Source organism: Phocoena phocoena, chromosome 10, assembly GCF_963924675.1.
Source record: "Phocoena phocoena chromosome 10, mPhoPho1.1, whole genome shotgun sequence".
Lineage (NCBI taxonomy): Eukaryota > Metazoa > Chordata > Mammalia > Artiodactyla > Phocoenidae > Phocoena > Phocoena phocoena.
Window position 1 is genome coordinate 48,368,036 of NC_089228.1, and position 17,563 is coordinate 48,385,598.

At 57.2% G+C, this 17,563-nt stretch overlaps 1 protein-coding gene across 3 annotated transcripts; it reads right to left on the reverse strand.

The window, feature by feature from the left end:
• Positions 1-196: 196 nt before the first annotated feature.
• On the reverse strand, positions 197-16,256 carry VILL (villin like). Of its 3 annotated transcripts, XM_065885684.1 has the most exons (20): positions 16,192-16,256; positions 13,936-14,002; positions 13,696-13,770; positions 13,162-13,367; positions 11,779-11,887; positions 10,401-10,511; positions 9,898-10,097; positions 9,436-9,514; positions 9,234-9,332; positions 8,380-8,518; positions 8,058-8,158; positions 5,990-6,127; positions 5,726-5,884; positions 5,013-5,192; positions 4,292-4,437; positions 3,158-3,302; positions 1,222-1,407; positions 983-1,054; positions 564-791; positions 197-310 (listed from the first exon to the last, which is right to left on the reverse strand). In XM_065885684.1, exons 2-20 carry the CDS (start codon positions 13,999-14,001, stop codon positions 197-199), a joined length of 2,553 nt encoding a protein of 850 aa, XP_065741756.1. In that variant the 5' UTR covers position 14,002; positions 16,192-16,256. The 3 variants fall into 3 exon arrangements, with proteins under 3 accessions (XP_065741756.1, XP_065741755.1, XP_065741757.1); XM_065885683.1 differs by lacking the exon at positions 16,192-16,256 and having other exon boundaries at positions 13,936-14,001; XM_065885685.1 differs by lacking the exons at positions 9,234-9,332; positions 11,779-11,887; positions 13,162-13,367; ... (1 more) ...; positions 13,936-14,002; positions 16,192-16,256 and having other exon boundaries at positions 10,401-10,451.
• Between the last annotated feature and the right edge of the window lie 1,307 nt (positions 16,257-17,563).

The following is a 17,563-nucleotide window of genomic DNA, read 5'->3' on the forward strand; positions in this document are numbered from 1 at the left end:
CGGACCTGCTGAGTGACCCAGACCTGAAAGCCCACTCACCACATCTTGTGAAGGCCACAGGCTTTTATTTTAGTGACCCAGGAATCTCCAAGCAGGGTGTGCCAGGAGAGCCTCCCCGGGGGGCTCGTATATGTGTAGGGGAGGTGCCCGCAGGCAGGCGTCTTGGCCACGTAGATGGAGCCGGCAGGGCCGGGGTTCAGAAGAAGCCGAGCTGCTTCTTCTGCTGCTGCTGCCTCCACTTGGCCATGCTGTAGAACTCCTCCTTGGACTTCCCAAAGATATCTTGGAAATCAGAGTCTGAGAGATAGGACTGGGGTGGGGGAGAGGAGGGAGTGGGTGCAGAGGAAGGGTATCAGCGGAGCCCAGAACCCTGTCCCACTCGCCCAGAGGTGTCATCCTCTCCCACATCTCTCTGCCCATCACCCTATCTGGAACACACATCTCCCCGGGCAGCCTGCCCATTGCCCACCGTCAGTGGGTCACGCCCTGGGCGCCGGCACCTCAGCTCTATATGCATTACTGCTGGGGCGGTGAGTGGCGGGGCGGGGGTCTCAGGCATCCACCTCCTTGTGGGCCGGGTCCACACCCTCCGGCAGGTCCTCAACAGCCTGGTGCCTCAGCTGTTCTCGGGGCAGGCTCCTGCTGGCCACAGATCTGGGGCCGCTGCCCGCTTTGGGGCCCAGCTCCAGCTCGTTCTCGGAGCTGTCCTTGGAGCCCTTGAGGGCCCACAGGGCCAACGGGCCTGCCCTGCCATTGCGTGGCCATCTGGACAGCCGGAAGTTGCTGACCTGCTGTCAGGAGAGGGGACTCAGACTGGGGAAGCTGGGGGATGGGCTCCCATGGGAGGCCACACTGAGCCCACCCGCCCTCCTGCCCCCAACTGCCACCCCTGCCCTCTACCGGCGCCTGGCTCCTTCCCTGCTCCTCCTGCCCTTGGGCCATGCCAGCCGAGCCCAGACCCCTAGGAGGCCCCAGTACTCACAGCTGTTCTCTCTGCGATGGCAGATACTGCTCCCGGGCCACCCTCCACCACCTCCTCATACGACTGATTGTTCTAGGGGCAAGAATCAGGGTGGGGGCCGGATGGAGGGGCACCAATGGGACCAGATTCCACACACACACTGGAGGTCCCTGGGCAGGGCAATGGCTCCCCCACCGTCTGCCAGGGCAGGCCCCTCTCCCAGGATTAGGGTGAGGATGGGGGGTTCAGGCCTCACTCACGGTCCATTTGTAGGGGTCCCAGGTGTGGAACCATCCAGTGAAGGTGGGAGGCTCGTGGCCCTGCTTGACCAGCACGATAGGCGTGGCCAGGCTCCTCCCTGCTGGGTGCGTCTTCAGGTACTCCCGGCCCCAGGCCACGGCCTCCTGCTTCCACTCGCTCGCAGCTGCCCCCAGCCACAGGAAAACCTGGGCCACAGAGGGGGCCTGGCCTTGGGCGGGTGGAGCTGACCACTTCCCTCCCAGCCCTGCCCATCAGGTGGTCTCAGAACCTGATGCACACATCCCAGCCAACCAGACCCACCCAGCAGGCTGGCTGCACCCCCACACACCCGTAAATGTGCCAGGAGGTCTCAGGCATGCATGTGTGCAATCAATCCACACACATTTACTGAGCACCGACTGTGTGCCAGGCAATGTTGTAGGCACGGGGGACTCAACCATGAGAAAGAAAGAGACAAAATCCCTGCTTTTGTAGAGCTTTCATTTTGCTGGGGGAGACACAAAAATAAGTAAAATATGTAGTATATCAGATGGAGAAAAATAAAGCAGGGAAAGAAGAGAAGTGGGGTGGTGGTGGGGTGGATACTGTCATTTTAAATTAGAGTCAGGGAGAGCCTTACTGAGAAGATGACACTGGAGTTAAGCTCTGAGGGAGGTGGGGGAGCAAGTCACATGTATGTCTGGGGGGAAAGTGTTCTGAGCAGAGGAAACAACCAGTACAAAGGCCCTGAGCACGCTGGCATGTTCAGGGAGCGGTCAGGAAGCCATGGTGGCTGGAGCAGAGTGAGCGAGGGGGAGAGTCGGGGCCACCTGTCACAGGGCTTGGGGAGGGGCTTTGGCTGCGCTCTGAGTGGGATGCGAGCCCAAAGGCCTCCTTGCCACAGTCACACAGAGTCCCAGGCACAGTGATGCAGATACACACACACGACCACAGATACACAGACACAACTGTCCACCACCACTCAGCCAGACGGCAAATCACAGCCATACACTGTCACCCGTACTCATGCATGGTTGCACCTAAGCACAGTTACAATGGATCACACAGCCTGAAAACACAAGTAGCCTGAAACACCATCACATCCAGCCACACAGAAACATGATTACACAGTCATACGAATTCAGTCACTCAGGCATTCACACCTGCAGCCAGTTACGTTGTCTCTCTCTCACAGTGTCACCAGTTATAGACGGTCTGGTCACTTATAGCCAGTTCCTTGACCACACAGCCATTACACACAGCTGCACACACACAGGCAAATTCAGGCACACAGACAGACAAGTGACGATGAAAACACAACCAGACAAAATTTATGGGATGCAGCCAAAGCAGTCCTAAGAGGGAAGTTCATAGCGATACAGGCCTTCCTCAAAAAAACAAGAAAAATCTCAAAATAAGCAACCTAACCTACCATCTAAAAGGATTAGAAAAAGAACAAACAAAACCTAAAGTCAGCAGAAGGAAGGAAATAATAAAGACCAGAGAGGAAATAAATAAACTAGAGATCAAATGCAGTCACACAGAGGCATCACGCACATGCGTGCACATGCACACGCACACACACACGGTCACTTTATGGCCACCCACTCAGCACTGACATGTCAGCCATGGGCACTCAGTTGCACGGACTCACACACGCCCTTATAAGGCACACGGAGTTACACCCAACTACACAACCAGTCACGACCACACCAGACACACAGCCACAGTCTCCCCCAGGCTCCCTGGGTCACAGAGTCATCCCTGGTGTCTTATCCACAGTCACACAATGGCCCAGTCACTCAGTGTTACTGTGTCGTAGATAGTCACACACCCACCCGCAGCCTTATATGCAGTCACATGGCTAGAAACACAAAGTCACACACACTCACACCCAGTTACGCAGGTGCAGACACCCCCCATTCACAACCCAGCCAGGCACCCAGGCTGCCGTACCTCCTCCCAGGTGTCCAGTAACATGACGTCATACTTGTCTAGGTCCTCTTGGCGAAAGAACACCACTTCCGTGAGGACCAGGGGGCCCGTCTGGATGGAGCACTCAAACAGTCGTGGCTGGAAGTCGGACACATCCTCGGGGAGCCTGGCCAGCATGGCACAAGGCCATGAGGGGCACATAGAGAGCTGGGCTTCTGACCAGCCTGGGCCAAGCCAGCCCCCAGCACAGCACCCCTCTACCGCCCCCCAGGGGCCGGGACACAATGCCTCCTGGAGCAGGAGGTACCCGCTCCCCTCTAAGTTCCACCCATCCCAGGATCCACTCCCAAACACCTGCCCTTCTCTGGGCCTCCATGTCCTCGTGTCAGTGGGGAAAGCAGGTTAGGTAGTCTGTCTTTCCACAGGCAGCTGGGGTGCAAGCTGCCCCATTAATTTCTCGGGGAAGGAGCAGGGGGAAGGAGGGGGTGGCTGGCTGAGTGCGGGTGGAGGGCCGAGCTGGAGCCCTGCCGCCCTGGGAGGGAGGAGCCGCTGGCCCCCGGCCTCAGGCCCAAGGTGGGAGGACGGAAGCCAGGCTGAGAGAGGGCGACAGCAGCACTTAGGAGCTCAGGAGACTTGGGGGGAGCACAGCGCATAGCTGGGCCGCACAGACATAAAGAGAGGCAGGTTCTCCGCTCCCAGTTCCCTTTGAAGCCTCAGTCTGCCCTTCCTTCCCATACACACCCTTATCCGTTTACGCACCCCACACACACTATTCTTGCACACTCCACACACGCTGTTTGCCCATATGTCATATTACACCGGGGACACCACCCGTGGGGATTGTGGGGTGGGGGAATGCATTTGCCCTCTGGCCCTCTGCCGATAGGACGGTCCAGTACGGGGACCGTGCAGGGAGCACCTTCGGCCAGCAGAGGGCGCGACCACCCTGCTGTCCCCGGCACCTTCGTGCTCCAAGTTAGGGAGGAGGGAAGGGTGGGCCGTGCTCCTAGGAGCCCCTGGGCTGGGGAGCCACGAGTTCTCAGCTCCAGTCTGGCCTCTCCACCTCCCTGTGTGGCCCTTAGTCAGTCACCCACCCTCTTGGGCCTCAGTTCCCTCCTCTGGGTCAGGAGAGCACCCTCCTCCCCGCCTTGTCACCTCTTGCTGCTGGGGTAGGGCGCCCGGCCCCCCAGGGCCTCCCAGAAGTGGGGAGGCTCCTGACCCTCCAGCACCATTTCCTTGTCCTTCCTGGAGATGATGGTGACCACTGTTCGTGCCATCTCACGCTGGTCACCGCTGCAGCCCTGGCAGGCAAAGAGCTGGGTCACGCCCTGCACAGGGAGGGCCCTTCACCTCCTGCGCCACATCCCCTGCTAACAGGAGCCTGTGCGGAGCCGCGCCTGAGTCACAGGAGCCCTGGGCTCGTGGCGGGGCACACATGACAAAGTGTCTCCCTTCCTCCCCCTCCTTCCTCTGTCTCCTCAGCTGATCAAGGTCACAGGGACCGGGACCCTCTCCAGGTCCAGAGCACAGGATGGGGACCTCCAGGCTTGGAGATCATTCACTGTTTATGCTGAAGATCAGAGAAAACCCTGGCAATCTGAACTAGCCTCCTTTTCCCAAGAGACTTGGGAAGGGACGTAGTCCCGGCACGAGGCAGGAAGGAGGGCAGGCAGCCTGGGCCTGGCCTGGCTCTGACCCGTGGATGCCCAGGTCCACCCATAACTTCCCCCAGGTCCCAGAAGGGACACTGTGGCCTCTCCCCCACCTCCCTCCGGCCTGAGGCTGGACTTGAAGTCAGCCTCCGCTGCGGAGTAGACCCTTCCCTGGTCGGGCACCGCTGCCCCAGGCGTAAGTCAAGTAGTCATTGCTGGGGTACCTTCCCAAACCAGAGGTAGCAGAGGCCGGCTGTGGCCAGCAGGAAGATATCGTTGGAGTTGAGGGCTGAGGCCCGGGCTGGCACCTCCAGGGTCCAGGTGTTGTAGCTGTCGGTGCCTCGTACGTGGAAGAGCCTTGTGGCGGACTCTGGCTGCCCTTTCCCATTGTGCCCAGTGCTCCCCTACGAGAGGGCTGGGCCTCAGGCCGCGGCAAGGGCTTTTGGGGCTGCCTCCCTCTCCCAGTGGGGGCCAAACTGCCTCGGCACCCAGGGCCCCCTCTCTTGAAGCCACCTCTGTTTTCTACCCTCTGAGTGTGGAGTGTGAGGATGCCATTGGTCTAGAATAGGGAACCAGGCCCTTTCTAAACAGACCCCTCACCCCATCTCCGAGGGGTCAGAGCATGGATCCCGCAGGCCTTGAAGACGGAAAGTGGGGAGCAGCTTTGCCTGTGTGTGACCCCAGGTAAGGCCCCAGCTCCCTTTCCGTTCCGCTTCCGCACTTGTGCGCCTGTTCTGTGGCTGCCTCTGGGGATGGGGGAAGAAACTCAGGCAGGGGTCACCCTTGGAGTTCCTGGGCCTTGGACAAGCACCAGGAAGCCAAGGGGCTACCGCTGGGCCCCTGACATGCAGAGAAGGTGCTTAGCACATGCGCGTAAGGGCCACGGGTGCACGGAGGGGTGGAGAGGCTGCGGCCACAGCAGCAAGGCAGGCCCTACCTGGAAGATCACCAGCTGGCCCTGGAAGATGGCGAGGAAGTGAGGGGGCTCGCTGCCCATGGTCACGTGCTCCTGCACCAGCGCTCCGTGGTACTGGAGGTCCAGCTCCTCGGCGTTGCCCTTCAGGGCTTTGATCTCGTGTGCGGTGGCCTGGAGGCCCTGCGGGCAGGGGTGGTGAGGGCCTGGCACGGCTCCCAGACCCCACTCTCAGCTCCTGAGCTCTGGGGCTTGAGGGTGCCCGCCACCCTGCTCAGGCCGGCGCACCTGCCACAGGTACAGGATGTACTGGTCGAGGCCCATCTTCTGGTATGCGTAGAGGACAAGGTAGCAGTTGCCTGCGCACAACTGTCCGTGATGCATGGGGTCCACGGGCTGCCTGCGTGAGTCCTGGATGTACCACACCTGGGGAACAGGGGACCAACAGGCAGGGGTGGTGCCTCCACCTGAACTAGCCCACCCACCGTGTGTCCAGCCAGGAAGCTCTCTGCAGCTGGGGGCATGCCTCATCTGTGCAGACAAGGGGCTCCCCCTGAGCTCTGTGCCCACCCTACACTCTGTGCTTCCCCCAGGGACCGCTGGGACCCACACTTGTGCCAGGCTGTTCTCAGCCAGGACTCTGAGTTGGTGTGTGGTGCCTGGGACAAACAAGCGGTGAGGACTCCAGAGGCTGCCCAGGCTGCCACATGCCACCCCAGCCTGACCTCACCAGCCACAGCCCTGCATAGCTGCTCTCTGCTCAGGCCAGGGCAGCAGAAGCTGGGCAGAAGCAAGGCCTTGGGGCTCTTGGAAAAATTTCCTTTTTTTCAAGTGTCACTTAAAAAAAGCAAACCCTGTTCAAAGACTGAAAGGGAAACACTTAGTCACACTTAATGTGATGTCCTGTTCCTGTGGGTAACCGAGCATGGGCCCTGGAGCCAGGCAAACCCTGGTTGAATCCCGGTCACCCACAGCGGCAGTGAGACATTTCTGAGCTTCAGTTTTTCCCACCTGTGAAGTGGGGGTAACAGCGCTCACCTCGACATGGCAAGAAACAACATCTGGGCATCCCGTGGCCACACAGAGCCTGACAGCAGTCTCTGGAAAAGACCAGAGCACCGGGAATCCTGCTTCTGCAGAAGAGGCTGACTGCAACCACTCGCCTGCAGGAGCAGCACTCACCTGGCAGCCAGGCTTCCTGGCTCGGGCCCCCCTCTGGCTGCCTGTCCCCGAGCCTGCTGTGGGGGGGGGGGCGGGGGACGTCCCCTCCCTGGCTTTGTGCTTGGGGCCTGGGCTGCAGACCCCTCCTTCCTTCCTCCCTTGCCCTTCTCTCCGCTTTCCTGTTTCTCCTTTTGTCTCTCTCGCTGGTTGCCCCTCTGTCTCTCCCTGGGTACCCCATCTCTCCCTGACCCCCTTTCTCCTCTCCCTGTGCCCTCACCCCTCCCTGCTCTGCATCTCATCCCCTCCTCCCTCTATTCGGTCTCCTCCACCCTCTCTCTCATTCTCAGTCTCCTCTTCTTTGTCTCTCTCTGTCCCCTCAACCTGTCATCCTCTCTTCCTCCTCCCCCTCCGCCCCGTCTTCTCCTATCTCAGTCTCTCCCCACTCACTGCCACTGTCCATCCATAGTAGGGCAAATGTCAGAGGGCACCTTGGAGAAACAGTATTTTCTCAGACCTCGGCCTACCTTGAGAACTAGTGCACCTCACACAGGCCCAGCTGTCCTGTTCCCATACGCTCTCAGCACCTGCACACCAGCCTCGGGGTCAGGTGGGACCACAGCTTTAGCCCCATTTTACATATAAAAAACTAAGCCCTGAAGGAATTAAGGGCCCTGCCTGGGGGTGACCCAATTAGTCAAGATACAACCCTGCCCTGTACAGAGCCTGGAAGGAGCCCCCAACCCCTGCATCTCCCAGAACATTGGTCTGAGACCAGACGGGTGGCTGACAGGATGTGACTCTGTGTTGGGCATGTGGGGCTGTGATCATGTGTGATGCAGAGTTTGTATGCTTACATGTTTTCAATTGTTTGAATAAGTGCAATCACAAGGTATGAGTATGTGTGTCTATAATATGTATGACAAAAGGGCACAATTAATTGTCCGAATGTTACTGTTCTGGGTGCCACGAGTGTTACCGAGCAAGTGGTCGTGGCTGCATGGGACTGTACGCGTGATGCATATGAGCTGGCGGGGCGGAGGGTGCCTGTATACGTACATATGCCCCGTGCGTCCCTGATTGTGTGTAGATGTGCACCTGGGCGTACCTGGGTCACTTTAGCAACCATAAGGTTCACCTGAAGACAAAGCCTACACCTGTGCGTCCATCTTCCCCCAGCCAAGTCAGTGCCCCTCACCTCCACCTTCCCAGAGCCGTCGTCCACCATCCTGAGCTGGGCCGCCAGCTCAGGATGGCTGTGCAGCTTGCCCACGTCCAGTTTCACCTGAAGTAATTTACCTGAGGGTGGGACAGAGGGTGTCACTGGCGATGTCTGCCCTGTCCCAGACTTCGCCTCGCCCAGCCAATCACGCAAGAAGCTCCCTCCGGCCACGCCCCCTCACCTTTCCCGTGGAGATTCTGGGGCCCGCTCAGGCCCCGCCCCTCCAGCCCCGCCCCGCCCATCGCTCAGGAAGCCTCGGCTCGGCGCTCCGCTCCGCCGTCCGGCCACGCCCCCTCACCCGTTCCGCGGAGGTGCTTGTTCTTGCGCTGCTCCCCAGACCACGATCGGAAGAGCTGCTTGAACGCGGCCGACTCGGCGCCTTCGTCCACCACCTCCACATTGGTGTAGCTCGGGTAGCCCTTGGCCTGGATGAAGCCCTGGGCGGCGGGGGGGGGGGGTTCTGTCAAGCGTGTGGCCCAAGGGCCCACTGCTCCGCTCCACCCGCAGGACCTGCCGCTCACGCTTCGGGGCCAGCCAGTGCACTGAGCAGCTTTAATTAACTGAGCTCATGACCGGCCTAAGGAGCTGGCTCCGGCACTACCGACTTCTCTGAAGTCCCTGAGGACAGGCAGGGTCCCGTTAGTCCAGGCCTCGGGAAGGGCCAGCTATGACCACCCGTCAGACCCCAGGCAGAGCCCTGCCTCCCCTCCTGGAAAAGGAGGGAGCACCCAGTGCTTGGAGAATCATCAGACCTCAAGGCGGGTCCCCCACATCCCCCTTTTACACATGGTTTCTTGGAAGCTATCTGGTCCTACCCCGTCTGGGCCCCCAAGGCAGGCCGCAGCCCGCGGTACCCCAGAGAGGGGCACTGTGTTCCCCCTCGGACCGTTGGGCAGAGCTGTGTCTCGGCCCTCAGACAGGGCGGTGGGTGTTCAGGCTTAGACCCCAGGGCAGGGTTATGTCCTCCTCCATCCGACAGGGCTCCCAGGGCAGGATGTATCCCCCTCCTGGCCCCAGGGCAGGATTACCTCTCTCTTTAGACCCCAGGACATGGATGTCTCCCAGCTTAGGTTGCAGGGTAAGGCGGTTTCCTCCCTACCCAGGAACCAGGGCAGCTCTATGTCCTTCTAAGCCAGGGCCCCATAGCCTCACCAGAGCCCTGCTGAAGGCAGCCTTTTTCTCCTGGACGCTAGTCATGCGTCCCTGCCACACGTAGATCTTGAAACCACCCTGGTCCAGGATGTAGCAGTCCTGGGAGCCAAAGTGGGGCTGGTCAGTAGGTGGTCCAGACTGGGTTGGGCTTGTAGAGTGGGTGGGGAGATGGATGGGATGGCTGGGGCCAGGCTTGCCTCACCTCCTCCTGCAGTAGGTCTTGGGCCAGAGGGCAGGTTGACAACTCCTGGATCACCACATCCTTGCCTTTCTCGTAGACACTAGGGGACAGGCATCCAGATGTGGGCAGCTCAGCTCCTCCCGGGCCTGGCTCCACTCCAGCTACCACTGCCCCTTGCACCTCCAGAGGCAGAAGGCTTGGGGGCTGGGGGCCCAGGTTGAGGTCTTCACTGCAGCCTTGCTGTGAAGACTTAGGCAGCTCCCTGGCCCTCTCAGGGCCTCAGTCGCCCTGTCTGTACAATGCGTTCTCAGAAAGGCAGCCATGCAAGAGCACAGGCTGGGCCTAAGGTCCCACATGGCCTGCCCCAGAAACCCATGAACCTTTTCTAGAGGGCTTCCTAGAGACACTGTGTTATTGCAGTAATGCCGGACATGCACGCCTGGGCTATTCCACCCACCCTGCCCGCTCCCAAGGTCTGCTCACTGGTAGAGGCGGACATTGGCCTTTTGCAGTTGGTCAGTACTCTTGCTGGGCATGGCGGTGTGCAGGTTGCCCACTCTGCAGCCCAGCACAGCTTCCATGATCTGCATGAGGTCAGTGGCTTCAGTCTCATCATCCACCACACCAATCTGTGCACGGCCACCACGCTCCCTGTCCTGGAGGCTGCGGGTCAGGGCCAGGCCCTGTGAGACAGGACCTGGCAGTCAGAGCATCCCCAGAATGCCCCCCATCACCTCTCAGACAGTCCAGCCCAGAATCCTCCTGTCACTGCTCAGCTCCCAGAGGCTGGGGGCCAGGGGAGGTATCCCCTTATCCTGGCATCCAGGGGTACCACCAGTTCAGGATCTGGACTCAGTTTGTAGGTGCTTCTCAGCTTCTTAGGCGAGAGCGAAGCCCACGTCTTGGGGTAGCTGGAGGATGGGCACCTGGAGGACCACCCCTCTCCCCGAGCACTGCACCCCTTAGTTCCCGGGGCAGACACTGACCCGCGCCTTCTCAGCAGTGCTGGTTTTGGGCCCATTCCACTGGATCATCATCTTGCCCAGGTCTAGCAGGAAGATGTCACTCTTATTAAAGCTGTGCCAGGAGAGCTCCACCTGCCAGAGCCAGGCGTCAGGGAGGGAGACAGTGTGTCATACCACCCGCACCCAGGTGGAGGGGCACTGCAGCCTGTCCTTGCCCACGTGCGCATAGCTCAGGTGTGTCACTTATGTGCATGAAGCTGCGTGCAACTGGGTGTATGTGTGAGTGTGACACCACTCTGATGGTGTGCAGGCACGCATCCATGTAAGCATGTGAGACCTTGAGCGTCACTGTGGATGTGGCTGGGTGCATCTCTGGGCATGTGTAAACGTAGGTTATGCTGCATTTCACAGGGTGTCCGTGACCGAGTCTGACACTTCTCACTCAGTGCAAGTCCACAGCAGTACATGCGTACACAGACACATGGATGCAAGTGGGGCGCAAGTACCAGTTTATCCACATGTGTAGATGTGTGTGTAGGTGAACATCAAATGTGAAGAAGTGTATGAGCTCCTGGCTGACAGTGCATGTGTACCTGTGTGGGGGACAGTGTGTTGTTATCTGTGGAAAAGGGCAAGTATCATCCCAATGCTTTGGAGAGTAAAAGTGGGAGCTCTGAATAATTATGCCAGGCTAACAGGCAAAACCTGGGGCTGCATGGTGGCGCTGCATGACCAGGGATGTATGATCACTAAATCTGTGGGTGACACTGTGTGAGCCTGGGTGGGACTGTCTGTGAGTCACAGAGCTGCCACATACCATGCAGACAGTAACGTACACAACTGTCACCATTCACATCGCAGGCGTCAAACTCCTGACTGTTCATTACACTGATGGCAGCAAACCGTCTTGTTCTCACAAGATCAGTATTTCCCATCAATATCCTGACAGATGGAAGTAAGGGGCGCTCCGGTCTAATTTGCACAAGGGCACTCTAGGGACCGAGTGGCATTAGGGCTAACAGTGGAGACACTGGGTGTGCCTGTGGGTGACAATTATGACGTGTATGAGAATGTGGGGCTGTGCACCTCCCTAAATCATGCTACTTCCCATTGTGCTGCGTAGCAGAGCCATCCAGGTGCATCATCTTGTCTGCCTCACCTCCCTAGTTCTCAGTGTGTCCATGGGACAGATGAGGAAACAGAGGGTCAAAGGAGCTGTGGGACGGGTGGGGCTGGAAGCCTGGCTCTGCCTTCTCTCTCCTCATCAGGATGGGCCATCGGGGAATGCTGACCTCCCACGTTCCCCCCACTGTCCCCACCGCCCTCCACACTTCCCTACACTTCAGGACACGCAGTCCAGCTGAGTCCATGGTCGGGTGGCATCCCTGGCAGCTCTCACCTCGCTGGCTGACACGTGCTTCCCCGCTCTGATGTGCAGCAGTCGCTGGATGTTGTACACGTTGGTCTCCACGTGCTCGAGGGCAGAGGCCAGGCCTCCCTTCCGGTAGCTGAGGAGAGCATGGGGTCCCACGTGAGACCATATGCTGCCATGCGCAGGGGTGAGTGCAGATGTGCGCGCCTGCATGCATGCACGCGGGGACACATGCCTGTTTAATACGTGTGTGCAAGTAGATATGAACACGTGTGTACAAGCATATGGGGGCAGTAATGTGCACGTGTTTATCCATGTGTAGATACGTGGACACATGAATGTGTATATACATGTATGCATGTGGGGAAAAACGTGTATCTGTTTATCCGTGTGCGTACAGATGTGCGTGCATGGAATTCATGCAACCGCGTATATGTGTGTAGGTGGACATGAATACTCACCGACGTATGTGGGTGTCCATCTGTAGGTGGACATACATGGGGTGGCGTGTTTTCTGCATGCACATGTATACATGTGTGCGTGCATTTATGTATATACCATTTGCATGTATCAGGTTCAACAGAAATGATCGAATACTGGCAATTTCCTATGGTTCGACCTAATATATTGTAATTGTTAATTAAATAAATATTTGAAGCAATTTACAGCAAAAGACATATTTCTCTTGGGCATAGTAACAGAAAAGCAAACTGAAAAACAGCACTGGGATCCACTCCTGGGTATACACCCAAGAGAAATGAGAAACATATGTCCACACAAAAACTTGTATACAATACTGGATGGTGAGTAAACTTACTGCAGTAATCATCTCACAATATATGTAAGTCAAACCATTATGCTGTACACCTTAAACTTATACAGTGCTGTGTGTCAGTTATATCTCAATAAAACTGGGGGGGAAAACTACCCAAAACTTGTATACAAATGTTAACAACAGTATTACCCACCCATAACAGCTAAAAAGTGGAAACAACCCAAATGTCCATTAAGTGATGAATACGTAAATAAAATGTGGTATATCCATAAATGGTGTTGTATAATTCTATTTAAGTAAAATGTCCAGAAGAGGGAAATCTATACAGACTGGGGCAAGGGAGTATTGGGGGAAATGGGGAGTGATGCTAAAGGGTACGGGGCTTCTTCTGGGGGTGTTGAAAACGTTCTAAAATTACGGCGATGGATCCCACAAGTCTGTGAATACACTAAAAAATCACTGAATTGTATGCTTTAAACGGGTGGGGTGTATGGTATGGTTTGTATGTCAATAAGTTGTCACCCGCCCCACTCAAAAATACCACCCCACACACTGTGATGAGGGAGACAGTTGCCCCAGGCCGCCAGCCGCCGCACGGCCCCTGTCCCTCCCAGCCCCCTGCCCGCCTCACTCACATGATTCCAGGGCGGAAGTAGCTGCGAAAGCAGGCGGATTCGTGGCCCTGCGCCTCGCGGTGCTGCACGGTGGCGCCACCCAGCGCCTCCTGCAGGTGCTGCACGAAGGAGCCCGCCGTACCCTGCGCCTCCACACCCGCCTCCTTCCCGACCCAGTAGTGCAGGTCTTTGGGCGCCCCCGACGTGGCCTTCAGGCTCTGGGGGACCTAGGGCCCAGGTGTTTGCATCCGTGTGTGTGGTGAGGGGCTGAGGTCCCAGGAGTGGGGTGGGGCCCGAGGGCTGAGGCGGAGAGGGGAGATCGAGGTGGAGGATGTACAAAGGGCTGTGGGGAGACTGGTCAGGTGCTTCCACCGACAGGAGATGGAGACCGGCGAGGGAAGGGTGAAGAGGCCTCAAAGGCAGCAGCCTCCGTATGGGATGCGATTCTTGGGCTCCCAGCCTGCCTTTTCCCAGGGCGGGGCTTAGTCTGCACCACGGAACCCCCAAAGGGCCAGCCACCCCACCCCCCACCCCCCAGACTCCTGAAGTGCTCACGTGCAGGACGATATAGCAGTGCTCCTCAAAGAAGTTCCCATAAGCCCGCTCGGGGACCGGCACCATCTTCAGGTTCTGGGAGAGGAGGGTGCCTAGTGACAACTTGGGAGACCCTGTTCCTCCCAGCCATGACCCTTTGGCGTAGGGGGAGGGAGCTCTGAGTGGGGGGCGGGAGAAGACTGGTCTCAGAGACCTGCACACTCTTTATCACCAGCTCTTCTGTCTGGTCGCGCAGCTCACCTCAGTGATCCATATGTGGAGGTCCCTGTGGCTCTCGATGGCTGGGAGGCCCCTGTTGGTGTCCATCCTAGATCAGGAAAGAGTGAGGGAGGGAACAGTAGCCAGAGTCCTCAGGCCCTGGCCGCCTGTACTCTGGGCTCTAAGCAAGAGCTCTCCCCACGCACAGCTCTCCAAAGACCCTTCATCATAGCCTGTGCCTCTCATGAGGAGGGCTGCGTAAACAAAAGGGCCAGCACACCAGGACACCAGGGTACTGCAGACGTCGGCACAGAGGCTTTGCAAACAGGGACCTGCCTTGTCGTCTGTGCTTGTGTACTTGAAACAGGGCTGAGCTCTGTGGACAATGATAGGCTTTGAGTCTATGGACAACCTCTGCAAACAGACAGGGCGTTTGAAACAGGCTAGGCATACAGACACAGGATCTGCAGCCAGGGACAGTCACTGTAGACAGTGATAGGCTTACAGCCAGGCGAGGGCTCTGCTAGTCACAACAGGTGCTGTAGGCAGGGACAGACTCTGCAAACAGGGGCAGGCTCTTGAAGTGAGACAGAATCCTGTAGACAAGACAGGCTCTGCACACAAGGCGAATAGGCGTAGGTCTTTCAGACAGTTAGGAGATAACCATGCAAAGAGACACAGCACCTGCAGAGAAAAGGGACAGCTTACTTCCTCAGACCCAGGAAAGGGATGCAACAGGCACAGGTTCTCCTGACAAAGATGAGTTCTGTTGACAGGGACCACCTTTGTAAGGATGACCTACGTGAAGAGACACAGACTGGACCCAGGGAAATTCAGACAAGCTTCAGACAAGGGCAAACAAGTAAAGGTTATGAATGCTGAGAAAGGCTCTACAGACAGTCCCGGGTTCTGCAGGTGTGGAGGGGTTTTGCAGAATTGGGAAAGGCTTTGCAAATGTGGATGGGGACAAACCCTTAAGACAGGGACTCTTTGCAGAAGAGACAGGCTCTGCAGATATGAACAGGCATGTAGATAGGCAAGCCTCTGCAAAGAGACACAGCATCACCAGTCAGAGAAGTGCTTGGCAGACAGAGGCAGGCTCTGAGACAGGCAAAAGCTCTCTAGGCATGGTCAGGCTGTGCATGCAGGGACAGCCTTGGGAAACAGCCTCAAATCCTGCAAACAAGGAGATCGGAACAGCCTGGGCAAGCAATCGTGAGCTCTGCAGAGCAATCCAGGCTCTGCAAAAAGACACAGGCTCTGCAGACAAAGCCTGTATAGACAGAGACTTGGCAGATTGGGATAGGTTTTGTAAGCCCACACAGGCTCTGCAAACAGACAGCCTCTGTTAACAGTGACAGTGTCTTCAGAGAGGGCAGGATGTGCTGAAAGGAGCCGGCCAGGAAATCAGCTCCATGTTCCAGCACAGATGCCCCAGACATGGGCAAGATCTTAAAACGGGGCTGGGTTCTGTAGAGAGCCCAGGTTCAGCAAACAGGGACAGGCTTTAGAAAAGGATGAGTTCTAGAGAGAGATGAAGGCTCCATGAATAGGGACAGGTTCTGTTAACAAGTACACATGGAATTAGGAGTAGACTGTGCAGACAGGCATGGGCTCTGCCAACAGGGATGTGCTCTGTCGAAAGACAGGGGTGCTCCCAGACACAGTGACCCATGGCAGGTGAGAAACTCTTTGTAGGAGTAGAGCCTGCAAGCAGACAAGAATTTCTATCCAGGAAGTTGAGACAAGCTGTGCAAATAGGCAAAGGCCCTGAAAAATGTCACAGACTGTACAAATAGGGCTCAGGTTCTGCAGACAGAATAGGCTCTGAAATAGGAAAAGACTCTATGAATAGGGACAGAGTCTAGAGACAGAGATACTCCCTGCAGAGGAAGCAGGTTCTGCTGACAGGGCCAGGAACTGTAAACAGACAATGCTTTATAGACAGGGACGGTGTTTTTAGGCAGAAAGAGATGTCCCAGCCAAGGCCGCGGGACAAGCTCCGGAGACAGGGATAGGCTTGCGTTCAGGGCCGCTTCTGCAATAAAAGCATATCTTATCCATGAAGAAAGAGGGACAGACTGTTTAAAAAGACCCAGGTTCTGAAAAAAGACACTCTCAAAACAGGCTCAGGGCAGAAAGAAGCTCTGCAGATCAGACACATGTTCTGCAAACCCAGGACAGACTCTGCACACACGGACTGTCTCTGAAGATGACAGACTCTGCAGCAAGTGACAGGCTTAGCTGACGTGAGCAGTTGGCATAGATCAGACCAAAACATTCTCAAATTCTTGAAACACAGCTGAACGCTTAATACACACAGACTGCAAACAGCCACTGGCTCTGCAAACAGCAACTTTGCCGTGCTCTGTGGTTCTGAGTGTGCACAGGAGAGAGAAGCGTGGAATGAGAGGGATCTGGGGAAGAAGGGGGCTCTGGATTTTGTTTCATGTCGGCAGGTGACTCTCAACGACCCCGGGCTTCCCTGTATCCCTCCTTCAGAAACCTCTGCATGAGGTTTGGTCATTCCTTCATCCGTGGAAATTCTTTCGACGTGTAAACTAAATCCTGCCAGCTGCAACTTTCCCTTCTTGCTGCTGCTTTGCCCAATAGACCCAGAAGTCCCTTCCTTCTGAATTTCTCACTCCTAGTGGCCCTGGTGTGTGTTCACTCCTCTCCCCTCCCCTCTCCACTCCACTCTAGCCATGCTATATCAGCAGGAGGAACAACCTTGACCCTGCATGATCAGGGGAAATGAAGTGGGAGGGGAGATACAGAGTTACAGAATCAGAGGCAGAGCGTGGCAGGTGGCACCGAGTGGCCCAGCTTCCTTACGTCTTTGTCCAGGCCGGGCCCAGGCCCTGGTGAGCTCACAGTGGGAAACACCCAGCCCTCTCAAAGAGGGCCAAGATGGCCGTGGATGTGGGGTGAGGTGGGGTGGAAGAGGGAGCTGCCCAGAACAGGGCGGGCAGAGGGGGTTCCAGCTGGGGCTAGAGCCACCCCCCGAACCCGTACTGGAGACCCTGTGTGCTGACGGCCTGGCCTCCCTCACTAGAGCATTGGATTCTGGGGCCAGGGGCTTGTCCTCCTGGTTTACTGCCGGCTCCTGCTACCTGACACCTGGCAGGTTCTCAGCCCATGACTGCAGGAGTGAAAGCGGACAGAGAAGGGAGCCACCACGTGCACTAACTGCACCCAGAACTGCTGTCGCAGTGATGGCCTGTTGCTGTGACAGTGACATGAGTGACAGGCAGACACGGTGACCATGTAATGGTGGTCTCAAGCAACAGGAAACACGTGGTGACATCAAGTGACAGGGGTAGTGACATTCGGCGGTGATGGGCAGAAGCAGTGATTAGTGACAACCACCAGGGCACAGGCAGGCAGTGACCAGAGGTACAGACTAGGAGCTGTAACTGTGAAATAGTGACAGAGTGACAGGAAGATTGGTTGGCTCAGCACAGGGGTCACCAGGGCTCCCTGTGGGGCAGGGAAGTCAGACTGTGGCCAGGAAGTTGGGACTGGGCTGGTTGCACGGGGTGGGGACAGCATCATCCCCAGGGAGCTTGGAGGGTGCCCGTATATCCAGTGCCAGCCTGCAGAGCCAAACTCTCAGGCTCCCAGGGCCTGAGGCCTCATCCCATGTAACCTGTCTTCCAACTGGATTCTG